Source organism: Suillus subalutaceus, assembly GCF_016647625.1.
Source record: "Suillus subalutaceus strain FC151 chromosome Unknown DFJ58scaffold_3, whole genome shotgun sequence".
In the NCBI taxonomy this organism is placed as follows: Eukaryota; Fungi; Basidiomycota; class Agaricomycetes; order Boletales; family Suillaceae; genus Suillus; species Suillus subalutaceus.
In genome coordinates this window covers 73,708-87,025 of record NW_024540252.1, presented here as the reverse complement: position 1 = coordinate 87,025, position 13,318 = coordinate 73,708, and the positions used below count along the sequence as shown (strand labels likewise).

General features: G+C 44.4%; 1 protein-coding gene across 1 annotated transcript; it reads right to left on the bottom strand.

The window, feature by feature from the left end:
* Positions 1-8,730: 8,730 nt before the first annotated feature.
* DFJ58DRAFT_712919 (kinase-like domain-containing protein) lies at positions 8,731-9,945 on the bottom strand (the record flags this gene model as incomplete). The annotated part of the gene is made up of 5 exons (XM_041383896.1): positions 8,731-8,806; positions 8,994-9,493; positions 9,542-9,696; positions 9,727-9,816; positions 9,876-9,945. 5 exons carry the CDS (start codon positions 9,943-9,945, stop codon positions 8,731-8,733), a joined length of 891 nt encoding a protein of 296 aa, XP_041250458.1.
* Positions 9,946-13,318: the final 3,373 nt, after the last annotated feature.

The following is a 13,318-nucleotide window of genomic DNA, read 5'->3' as shown; positions in this document are numbered from 1 at the left end:
CTGGAGTAATAATACCACCCAGGGTTCAATATACCCTGCATCTGGACAATACCAAGTCCCACTCCTTTGCCTTCGCATTCCTCCTTGCCTTCTGCACAATGAGCACGCAGGATATGAACACCCTTTTGCATATGAGATCAGCTTCAGGTTGTAAGTTCAAACTCCTCCGGGAAGGTGCTGGATGTTGACTGCCCAGTCAGAAAGATGCATTCGAGAATTGAGAGCAGAAATGAGTCAACAATTGGAGTTAGTCTAAAAAAACAATGCCACAAGGAGCAAGACACTAGGATACATATAGGTAGTAGTAGACAAGAAGCAAAAGTGAGTGAGAATCGAGTATGAAAAGTAAGTGTCAATGATCATACAACAGCAGCAACATCTGGAATGTCATTGCATTCTTGCTCTGCAATGATTCTGAGAAGTGCCTTGTATTCGGAAGTTTCAGGAGTGAATTCACTGATGGCAGAGTTCAAAAGATCACTGGAGCCAGACATCAAAAGATCACCAGAGTTCATGGCGCACATCAAGTTATACTCCATGTCTTTCTGCGAGGCTTGCCAACCTTCAGCAAAGTTAAGTCGCTCTTTCTTCAGTGCAAACTTGACCATCTGTAAGGCCTCCATCAGGGGTGGGCTAATGCGATTTTGTTTCTTTGTGTATGTCTCACTGCTGGATGAAAAGATGTGTTCGCAGGGAACAGCAGAGGCCTGTATGGGAAGACAGTTCATTGTGATTGAATAGATGGTCGGAAACATAGGTTGTGCAGTCTGATCGACACTTCGTGATCAGCCAAACTTAATGGAGACACAGGACTCTTACTGTCCAAAATGTGAGTAAATTCGTTCCCCATGGGCTGCAGACAGCTGTGCTGTAAGCACTAAATTCCTGTTCTACCATTTGGGTGCCACCCTCGTTATGCGGCAGTATATCTATGTCATGAAGTCCGTAGATCATTGAGCCTAGCGTTGCAGCAGCACATTGTGACAATCATATTGGTGCTAGGCATGTATACCTGTATAAGCCTTCAATAGGTGGACCAAAGTTATCCCTCATATTATTCACTACTCCTCTATCAGCAGTCTTCACTTGTCTCAGCCATAACCCTTGTCCGACGCTATTCTGCACTTTCCTGCACTATGCGTGCACATTCCCACAGTGCTATTCATGCTCCCACAACTTATCCAATGCTATTCCCACGCTTATAGCGCTATCAGAACTACCAGCAATGTGTCTATAGGAGCATTAGTGCATGTCCGCTCTATCTAGCACTTGTTCCTGCGCTTAGCACTTATCCAGCGTGCTGTTCTCGTGCTCTAGGATCCACCCGAAATATCAGAATCCATCCATTGTCCATCCTACCTCATTGTTATGTAAATTGCCTTGCCTCAAGTTTGTAAAAAGTGCTACAGTCTTATTACATGTATATCCTATCCCTTCCGAGTCTGAGATGGTATAGTTTACTAGTATAAGAAGCCTATAGTGACTACTTCGACATTACTTCCCTTCAACTGTATTTCCTTCCCCTTAAGTTTTACTTCGAAGTAGTCACCTTTAGCTGCGCTCTATAGCCCCTATTGGTTTCCCTATACCTGATCACTTTACCTTGACTTTCCCTTACCCTTGCAATCAATACCTTTGACCTCACTCGTTATCCACTACACTCCTTAGACTCCCTACCTGCATCTCTGCTATAGCGACGCATTTCTGCTCCACTACCAATGCATTCCCGCTCTGCTACTGATGCATTAGTGACCCGATAGCGACCATCTGCCGACCTGCACTTCCGCTTTTCTCACGCCATAGCGCTCTATACTTGCGACATACTTTCCCACACACTAGCGCAGTATCTTGCGACATGATTTCCCGCGCTCTAGCACACTTTCGGGTCTTTCTATCTTAAGTTGTCCTTAGTAGCTTTTCCCTCAGGTCAAACATTCTTGCTTTATTGTTTGCAAGTATAGCAGCATAGGCAGAGCTTAGACATATACTGGCTTAGTACCTTTACAAGTGCCCAGTCAGGTTGTGTTTTTCACAGCGTGACTGGTGTTCCATGGGTAGAGACTGTGCAGAGTTGGAGGTATCTGTCACTCTTTTCTTCTGCATCTACAGTGTATAAATTCAAACTTGCACTTTTATCGTTCAAATTTGTCAAATAGACATACCAGTTCAAGAATATAATCCCTGGTCTCCTTGACTCGAGCCATGTCCCAATTATCATTCATCCATGACATATGAATTGCGGGATCAATAACTGTACAAACACAGATGAGAATCAGTGTTGACTAAAAAAACACACGGGACTAACACATGGCGACTCCATATGCTCCCATGCGGCTCATCTGGTCATGGTATTTATCAGTCCAAGTTAAGCCAATGGCAACAAAAGGTGCCAAGCGCGCGAAGTGCTGTGCCAAGTCCTTCCACTTTTTGACTAACCTTTCGAAGGCTGGAATGGCACAACTCAGCACAGGAGTGCTCTTGCTGGACATGCTTTGCTGAACGGCATGTGGTGCCTAATATAGAATGGTAAATACATCTCAGTTTCGGACATATTAAGACTGACCTCTAGGACCACCTCAAGATCTTGCAAGATTTGCCATTCCACAGGCTCTAACTTTAGATGGGATATAGTCCTTTGATCGTCGTCATCAAGGAAGTTGTCAACAGCCTAGGCCACTGTTTAGTCTATGCCAAGGATTATGAAATGAGACCTTACCTGCTGAAGTGTTCTTAAGCAATTAAGCATGATGTAAGTTGAATCCCAGCATGTGGACTCGTCACACAGCAGTTCAACAACTGGGAGCACCATCTCCTCATCATTGTCATTTCAAAAAATCTTGGCATCATTGCCCAAGCGAATGCTGTCTCTGAAACTATTGTGTCATTTGTTTGACACATGGATTGCATGCACGACAGCCCTGGCCCGACAGATAACATCACCTCGCAGAGCCGTGAGATACACTACCTTGTTGAAAGAGGCATTGCCAACTATGAAAGGACCGGCCACATTTGAAAGGTCCATGGTAGAATGCTCGTCCATGACATGCTGGACACATACAGTGGCTCAAAAAACCGTCCGTATGTTTTGGCATTTTTCACTATCTATAATATTGTGTGAGAACAAACAAATGCCTCAAAAACATGCTTATACCACATTGTAGTATGGCTTCAGGGCTTTCATTTGAGCCCTACACCGTGGGAATCGGTGGAGATATGGTGGAGATACAAGGCTCACAAAATGGTGACTCATGCGGACAGTTTTTTGACTCAAGTATTTTACAGTAATAACCAGGTATTCTAGTATTTTGTATGACCTCCCTTGGCTTTAATTACTGCCTCTATCCTTCTAGGCATACTCTCAATTAATTTCTGGCAATCCTCAGCTGTGATCTTCCCCCATTCCACTGCTACTCTCTCCCAAAGCTCCCATACTCCTTTAGGGGGGTTTTCATAGGCTTGAAGCTTTTTCTTGAGTGTTCCCCAGAGATGTTCAATGACATTGACATCGTGAGACTGTGCTGGCCAGTCAAGAACATTGATGTTATGTTCTTCAAACCATTCCCTAGCTCTTCTGGATGTGTGCTTGGGATCATTATCCTGTTGGAAAATGATATCTTCTTCATCAATCCCTGATTCTGCCAAGCTAGGCAGCAAGTGGTCATTTAAAATGTCCACATACTGCTCAGCATTCATCTTCCCCTCAACCTCAGCAAGCATTCCCACACCATTCCATCCCATACAGCCCCATACCATTAAAGAACCTCCTCCAAACTTGACAGTCCCATTAACCTCTCTGTCTGTTAGGCCATCTCCCTTCTTTTTCCATACATACACCTTCCCATCTGACCCAATCCTATTGATTTTGGTCTCATCTGACCATATAACATGCTTCCAGTCCTCTACAGTCCAGTGTTGATGAGCTAAGGCAAAGGCTAGTCTTCTCTGCCTATGTTTGATGGAGAGAAGAGGCTTTTTCTTCTTTGTTACTGCCTTGAGATGAGCTGCCTTGAGAACATTCCTCACAGTTTGTGAAGAGACAGAGGTAGTGATGGTGGAATTGATATAATGGGTGGCTTGGACAGCATTATCAGCCTTTCCTGTAGTGATATGTTGGATAATAGCCCTTTTGTCAGTAGAGGTAAGCTTGGATGGACGTCCTCCACAAGAGTTTTCCTTGTCTGGGTGGCTTTCTTTGATGAACTTGGCCACAGTGGACTTGCATATTCCAGTTCTAGAGGAAATTTGGCGAGCAGAGAGGCCAGCATAAGACAGAGAGAGGATATTATCTCTTTGAGCAGAGGAGATGGCTTTCATGGTGATTATGACTATGATACATGAGATGTTCTGGTTTATATAGTTAGATATAGTCATAAAATAACATAATGACACCACTTTATAATTTATATAATAGTGGCATGATTTTTATGGTGTCATAAATAATGATTTATATAGTTTTAATATACACTCAAAAAACTGTCCACATGAGTCATCATTTTATAAGCCTTATATCTCCACCATATCTCCGCCGATTCCCACGGTGTAGGGCTCAAATAAAAGCCCTGAAGCCATACTACAATGTGGTATAAGTATGTCCTTGAGGAATTTGTTCATTCTCACACAATATCATAGATAGTGAAAAATGCGGACAGTTTTTTGAGCCACTGTATATTGATTATGTGCTGGAAGCATGGGATCCTGCAATCAATGGCATCGAATTTGATCCCTTGTCGCAGCAATTGGCGAGAGAGTTCTTCCATCACAGCCTGGTTATTGGAAGCATTGTCAAGTGTGAAGTGTCCCATCTAAACCAAGTCAGAGCATGTTACATAGCACAAATAAACACTGACATTATTTATCACACCGGCGCGCCTGACCAGATTGAATATTGTTGACCTGAGCACCTTCCCTGTATGACTACCCGGGGTGTAATGAAAAGCAATTAGAGGACCCTTCAAGACGAGTGGTGAATTGGTACTTTCCCTTGCAAGCCAATGGGCGGTAAGTGCCAGGAAGGGGCAGAACTTAGGATCTGACCAGAGGTCAGACGTGAACAAGATTTTTCCTTGGGCTTTCTACAGGACATAAGATACTATGTGATATTAGCAGCTAAACACTTACTGTAAGGTCATGTTTCATGACTGGGAAGTAGTCATGCCATGCATCTATGATCAATGAACGAAATTTTGTGCAGCGAGGAATATCCAACTCCTTTAGATCTTGACGCATGAGACAGAGCAGTCGGCGAAACTCCGGGCACTCGACAACATTAATTGGCTAGAGACAGCTGTTAATAATGTTGCATGAAAAATATATACTACTCACCTGGTCATCAGCGATGATGAACCTAACAATATGTCGGTGCATCTCATCAACGGAAAAGTCCAGCAAAACAGCTTCTGACTGCATGGGCAGTGAATCATTGTGTAAGGGATTGGGGGGAACACTGAGTGTTTCAATTGTACAGTCTGGGTCCTGGCTAAGCCTTTCGCATATCTGTGGGATGGTCCAACCCTCGTCGAGTCAGAATTGTACCTCATTGATCAAAATTGGCCAGGCCACTGGGCCCCGGCGCTCACATTCTGCTAGATAAAGGTCCATATGATGGACATGGACGTGGGTGCGAAGAGTGCCTATGGTTGAACTAGCAGCATATAGCTGGATTTTCCATAAAGAGTCTTGCTTATGTATATCCCTGTTGGAGGAGAGAGATTAAGAAAATACTCCCAGACGTGATACTTACTCGCAAGGGATACAGGTACATTTACGCGATGCCTCCATCCTATAGAAGTGGGGGGTGTCGACAACCCCCCCCCCTTTTGTTTTCTTTTTCCATCATGCATGGCCAAGGGATTGGTTGGGGTTGTGGCCAAGGGATCAGTTGGGGCAGAATTGAGGGCACCATTGCCGGTCTGAAGTGGGCTAGAGGCTGTATTGGGTGCGACTATTATAGGAGCACCATCCTCCTCATTGTCGCCACTGATTTCATTAATGTCGAAGAATCCAGTATCACCATCTTCATATCTTCTAGGACGCTGTCGTTCTCACCGAGGGCATTGGAGGGCCGTGGAAGTTGCTGCAGTGGTATTGATGGTTGCTGCAGCAGCGGGAGTAGGAGCAGGATTGAGAGTAGCAGTGGGGGGTGTCAATGTGGGTAGCATTGGTATTTTTTTGATGTCTGCTGCAATGGTTGTTCATATTAGTGATGGTAGCACTATAGATGCAACAAACAAATCACCTGGTTATATAGAAAACTTCGTCCTGGGGAGACCCTGTAAAATCCCAATGTGCATGGTGGGGAAACACCAGTTAGACCTAGACTTGAACTCGCTGGGATCATTAGGGTTGCAGTATCTGATCACAATAGCGTTAATGGCAATACACAAACAGGACAACGGAATGCACACCAGTACATACTATAAGACTTCGAAGTGATCCTGATTGTTCAAGGGAACTGTCCCTGCAAGAAGTGAAAAGGGTAGTGGGGATCAGTAATATTGCCTAGATTGCCAGTTGAATCGATCAAGTAAGGTGAATCTCAGTCCATACACTAATTACTTCACCCTCACTCATTCAAAATTTGAAACCTGCTTGTAAGGCAACAAAATCATCTGGTGCCGGGTGAAAGGGAGATCGCGTCACATTGGCGAGAGGTCCCTAGGCCACACTGCACGTCAGTCTCGAACCACATCATAGCCTCAAATGTAGGTGCATGGTAAGGGGAGACCTCCATGAGTAGAAACCAACTACCACCATTACAAGAATGGGGTGAATTCCTGCTGGGACTGTAAATAATGATCAAGATTCAAGACCAGGGGTGAGTGGAGATGGAGTATGACACGAGGCACTCACTTGTATGGCCGGCATCTGCAATCTTGTAAAAAGAATAGCAGCGACATGATGGCGGTACACAGCAAGGCTGTAGCAAGTTGGCAGCAAGTGTTGAAAGGAAGATACGAGATACATGGGAGCTGGTCGGAGTTGGGAGTCAGGACGTACATATCAGTATGTATACTGTTACATGATATGGTACAGTAATCCAACATAAGTATTGTAAGGACATTTGAAATGGTTGATCCCATGGAACCAATTTGTGTGATTCCCATGTGCACGCTCCACCTGAGCTCCACTGGAGCTCATCTACAAATAAGCTGGTAGTGCCAGCTAAAGTGGCAAAACCCGCTACCTACCTGCTTCATCAATTGCCATACCAACGTGGTCAGTCAAATCCAAAATGGGTTTCACGCTTGTCCTTGCCAGATGCATAACACCAGTCCTATAATTAAAATAATCATGTTGCTGTCCGTAGTCTGTATCTGATATCTTGCTCAGATGGAGTAGAGGAGGCAGGAGCATATTGGCTCAGCCTCATACCTTGGCAAGCCGACATGCTCCCCCTGCAGTTATTTGGACAGCCTGATCACTGTCAAGTCGACATCATCATGATACTTTACACATAGTGCGAGACAGGCATCTGATCTAGTTCATGCCAATAAAACACCATCATTGTACTCCTCCCTGAGCACAGTGACCTTCCTCCTCACAACCATGACTCGCCCACTTGCCTTGTCCAATGCACCTCTCAACAAGTCCCATTCAGATGCGCTCAGGCTCATCAGTTGCATCCCACTGAGATGCACATCAGCGAGCCCTCGGAGGAGTGGCAGGTAGTGCTCACTTGCATTGAGAAGATGTGAGAAGGACCGTGACCCAATAGAAACCAGGCAATGAATCGAGATCAATCGAATGGTGTTGTCTACGTGCATGTGAGTACCTGAGGACTTGAGAGTGGTCTTCAACAACTCAATGTGTGACAGCAGGTCATTGGCTTTAGAGTCTCCATGCAAAGAGATAGGATTGATTAGGCAGTATCATAGTGTGGATGGCTATAGACGAATGTTAATGACAAAGATGCAGGGAGAAAAGGAGCATACTTGGGTCTTCATATTCAAAGGCTGGTCCTGGAGTCTGATCAGAGAACGGTAGTATCATTTTGCAGAGGCTCCGGCAAAGTCTTCAATACCCGGTCACGGATAACAACTGTGTCTCAAACCCCAGTGCTTGCTGTATGAAGGTACATTTTGGGTCCTGCTCTGACAGCTCCAAGTCAGATAACCTGTGAAGACATTTCAGCATTTAGCTCATGCAAGAGCATTGACCATTCTTTCCAAACCCATTGGAAACTGAAATTGCTCATGTGTTCCCTGAACTACTCTGTGAAATGTCAAGTATTCTCCACATCTAACCCATCCCCAAGAGCAGTGTACAACCCGTGTATTGACTTTCCAACAGCGGAGCTGACAGTTGACGACAAGAGCTTGCACAGCTCGGTAATTAGGGCAATATGGTAGACTGTTGTATGTGTGGAATCTGGGACTGGGAGGAGGTAAAGAGAGCCTAAGACGGTCTAATGGAGTATGTCAGACAACATATATGGAAACAAGAGAGGTTTACCTCTAGAATGTACCAGGTACACACCATTTTGGATACTCGAGCAGGTTACTGCACTGCTCTGTGAAAAGAGTTACTGGAGTGCTTGACGCATTCCAAAGAAATGGGTGCACAATGATTAGACCCTCAATAGCACAGAGAGCTGCATTTCTGCCATGTCTGTGGGAAACACCAAGCATCACCCCATCATGATGCAAGCTTGTATGTAGTATATTTATATACATATGTACGTACAGATACCACAAGAGCGCTCAACAAATTGAAAACTATACATCTATTATACTATGCAGTTAGTTTCTTTTTCCGATGTGGGGCAGAAGTAGTTGAAGGTGGTAGGGGACCATTGCGCGGGCATAAACTTGTAATTAGTTCATGACTCATGAGTGTGTGAAGATTAAAAAAAACTATGTACTCACACACGAGTTGATTTGCAAACAGGTGTTGCTTTTGGCAGGCACAGTGACGCTGCCTCAGCCACCAAGTGAACGTTGGAGGTTGGAGAATGTAGAATGGGGTCATCAGGCTGGATGAAATCCAGAAAGCACGTTTCTGTGGTGCGAAGACCATGAAGCAATGAGTGGAGATAGTCATAGTCAGGGTCTTCTGAGAATGAAAGAGACCGTGAGTAGATGAGAAGGTTTGCGAATTCAGAAGGAACACCATCACATAAAACTGCAATGGTGGTGTCCACTTTACGCTCGAGCATGTCAGAGCTGGAGAGCTTCTCATGGCTGCTAGTTAGCCATGGAAGGGTGCCACACATGAAATAAATCAACATATATGATAGAGACTTGAGATCGTCATGATGACCCGGCTCCAAGCCCAAGTGGTTGTTGATTGAAGCAAATGCAGGTGTGCCTGTGAGACATTGACCCTGGTGAAATGGTATGTGTGTTTCGGTTGCAGCATTCCAGTACTTCTTTGTGATACCAAAATTGACGACAAAGAGAGTTTGGCTCAAATCGCCAAGGCCCAGCAAAACATTCTGCGGTTTGATATCGCCATGAATGTAGTTGTATGAGTGGATGTGTTCAAGGCATGAAAGCTGGAAATATATGTTAGCATCTGCAATGACCCACTCAAAGCAACATACCAGCTGTTCTCCAAGGTTAACAACAGTGTGAAGGCTGAATTTTCGATGATGTGCCTTGAAGAGATCGTGCAATGATGGTCCAAGGAGTTCAAGAGCCATAGTGTGATATGTTGACTCTCTACTGAACCAAATGGCACAGGGGATCCCAACTCCATCTTCGAGTCATTTCAGAATATGGTACTCACGCTCCACAGAAGACAGGTGAGAGGTGAGAGGTTCAAGTTTGATGGCAACTACATCATCATTAAGGAAGTTCTGTGCACAGTATACAACAGCTAGTAAGTGAGGCTTAGTGAGTTTATATGTTGAATCTCAACATCATGTAACGACATACCATATGACCCAGATCCCAGAATGTCTTCCAGCCTAAATCTACCGTCAACCTGAGTTGGGACTTTATTCATGCTGTGATAGGTAAGGACAATTACAATATATTTAACAACAGATGGTTGAAGGATAGTTTAGGGTACACACGTGCACTGTGTAGGCTGTAGTGAATGGCTCCTTCAATCCCTGAGAAATAAGGTACATATGAACACTGGTCAGCAACAACATCATCGGTAATGAAAACACCCCAAGTTGGCTTGAGCCAGCTCGTGCAGTTAGTCAGCTGGACCGAGCTGGACATAGGTAGCTTAGCTCACCCCAGGAGAGCTGAGTTACAGGCAAACCGGCAAAAGCCGAGCCTGAGCCAAGCCAAGCCAAGCTGCGGCATCACTAGCCCCCCACCACAGTGACACTGTGGTGGGGGGTAAGGTATCGTTTCATGTCAACTGAATTGTTATTGATCTAGCTTAATGTTATAGGTCAATGCTCATCAGTACCCTGTTTGGGCATCCCTTGCCTGTGATCATTTGTCTATCATGGCTACTTCAGTTTTAAGTGAGCAAGCTTTTTCTGCTGAAGCTCTAACTGTCACTAGGCAACTGCACGGGTTGGGGTAACCCGTGCATGTTCGGGGTACAGGTACTACTGGGGTATGGGTACAGGTTGGAATTCTGTGACCCACGCACTAACCCATACCCCTGGCATACCTGTGCCTTCCAAAAATGGTAATTATTTTGTAATCAATGTTTCTAACTTATCCACTGCACCGTCCTGGCCCTCCCACATCACACCATTGTCAAATGAGCCAGTACTAGGTATGCCTTGGTTTCTTTATTTTATTTTAAATAATCTATTTGACATTTATAACTACAACTAGGTATTTTCAAGCCTGTAACCATCTGTTGTTTTGTGATGAAGGTCGATAGCATTGGGCACAGTCGAGGTGGAGGGATTCTGGGTGTCTTTGGCTAAGCTGCAGAGGTGCGTGTATTCACACCTCATATGTATCTACACAACTTACGAACATTTCCGTTTGGTTCATAGTCCTCCTTTCATGCTCGACGCTGATGTTGATGCTGATGTTTCTGTGCCTGGGTCCCGCTCTCAGGCTGTGCGTGACCTTGTCTTTTGATCATTTTCACTTGTTCTTGCTCGCTCCAGCTCTTTCTGACTCATTCTTGCTTGCTCTGACTCATTCCAACTCGTTCTGGCTCATTTTGACTTGTTCTTGTTTGTTCTCGCTCATTCTGACTTGCTCCTACTCATTTTCGCTCATTCCGACTTGTTCTGAGTCGTTCTTGTTCATTCTCGCTCACTGTGACTCACTATGACTCGTTCTGACTCATTCTCACTGTGCAAGGCATGTTAAATACAGTGGCTCAAAAAAGTGTCTCAATGTTTGTGGCTTTTCATGTAATTGCTTTCTTGTGAGTCAGGACGTGAAAATATGACTAAGCCATAGGGAGGGGTGGAAAATCTCTGCTTCTTCGCTTTAATTCCGTCCCCTACAGCGTGGGAAGCTGATGTTATCAAGTGAAGATATGGTCATTTTAATTTGGTGACTTATTGAGACACTTTTTTGACTTTATAAAAATTTAGCAAAATCAGGTCACCTAGACAAAATGTTATGACTAAATATCTAAAAGAAATGGTGTCATGTCAATAATATGGTCTGACTTTAATATCTGACATCTATATAAGTGCAAGCTAGAGCATGAAATTCTCCATAATCCTCATGAAGTCTATCTCCTCTACTCAACAGGATAATATCCTTGTTCTCAGCTTCTCTGGTCTATCTACTAGACAGATTGCTTCCAAAACTGGTTTAAGCAGGGCTACTATTGCCAGGGTCATCAAGAAATCTAATCCAAATAAAGAAAATATCAATATGGGCCATCCTTCCAAGTTCACCCCCCATGATAAGAGGGCTATTGTTCACTGTATTCTATCTGGAGAAGCTTCAAATGCTGTTCAAGCCACCAAATTCATTAATTCCATCATCCCATCCACTGTCTCCACCCAACAGTCAGAAACACTCTCAAGGCAGCTAACCTGAAAGCTGTAACCAAGAAGAAGAAACCTCTTCTTTCACCAACTCATAGGAAGAAGAGACTAGCCTTTGCTCTGAAGCACCAACATTGGACTGTTGAGGACTGGAAAAGAGTTATTTGGTCAGATGAGACCAAAATCAATAGACTGGGGTCAGATGGTCAGGAATATGTGTGGAAAAAGGCAGGTGATCCACTAAGAGACAGAAGTGAAAGGCACACTCAAGTTTGGAGGAGGAAACTTGATGGTGTAGGGCTGCATGGGATGGAATGGAGTGGGGATTCTGTGTGAGGTGGAGGGGAGGATGAATGCAGAGCAGTATGTCTCCATTCTAGAGGAGTGTCTGCTTAGAAGCATGAAGGAGTCAGGTATTGATGAAGAGGACATCATCTTCCAGCAGGACAATGATCCAAAGCATACCTCAAGACTGGCTACAAAATGGTTTGAAGACCATAATATCAATGTTCTATCATGGCCAGCACAGTCTCCAGACCTCAATCCCACTGAACATCTTTGGGAATTACTCAAAAGACTACTTGCTGCCTATCAAGATCCTCCAAAGGGGTTATTTGAACTATGGGAGAGAGTTGTAGTAGAGTGGAGAAAGATTACTAAGGAGGAGTGTCAGAAATTGATAGAAAGTATGCCTAGGAGGGTAGCAGCAGTTATTAAAGCCAAGGGGGGTAACACAAAGTACTAGAATCATACAATAGCATTGGTAAAATACAAAGTCAAAAAAGTGTCTCAATGAGTCACCAAATTAAAATGACCATATCTTCACTTGATAACATCAGCTTCCCACGCTGTAGGCAACGGAATTAAAGCGAAGGAGCAGAGCTTTTCCACCCCTCCCTATGGCTTAGTCATATTCCCACATCCTGACTCACAAGAAAGCAATTACATGAAAAGCCACAAACATTGAGACACTTTTTTGAGCCACTGTATATTATCTCACTGCAAAATTTTAGGTAGTACCCGTGGGTAAACTCCCCACAGGTGCGGGTATGGGTCTAATATCCACATACCTACCAAAAAACCCGTACCCCTCGAGCAGGTACGGGTTTTTGCCAGGTATGGGTGCGGGTATGACCTCTGCTACCCAGGGGTTAACCCATGCAGTTGCCCAACTGTCACAAAGTGTCATGACCGCTTGAAGGGTGATGTTGTGGAAGCAATTCAGGTGCTTTGCATGATGTATCCATGTGATTTGATCTTCCGAGAGGCTCCTACTTCGACTTTAGAATTAGCATCAGAGGGACTGGATGATGGCGAGGAGGAGGATATTTCAGATGTATCTGATGTTGAGTATTGAGTCTAATTGTATCTGGTAGTGAAATAGATGTTTTGACACATTTTTAACTTGTAAGCCCTGGCCCAGGCCCAAGCCAAGCCTGAGCCAGG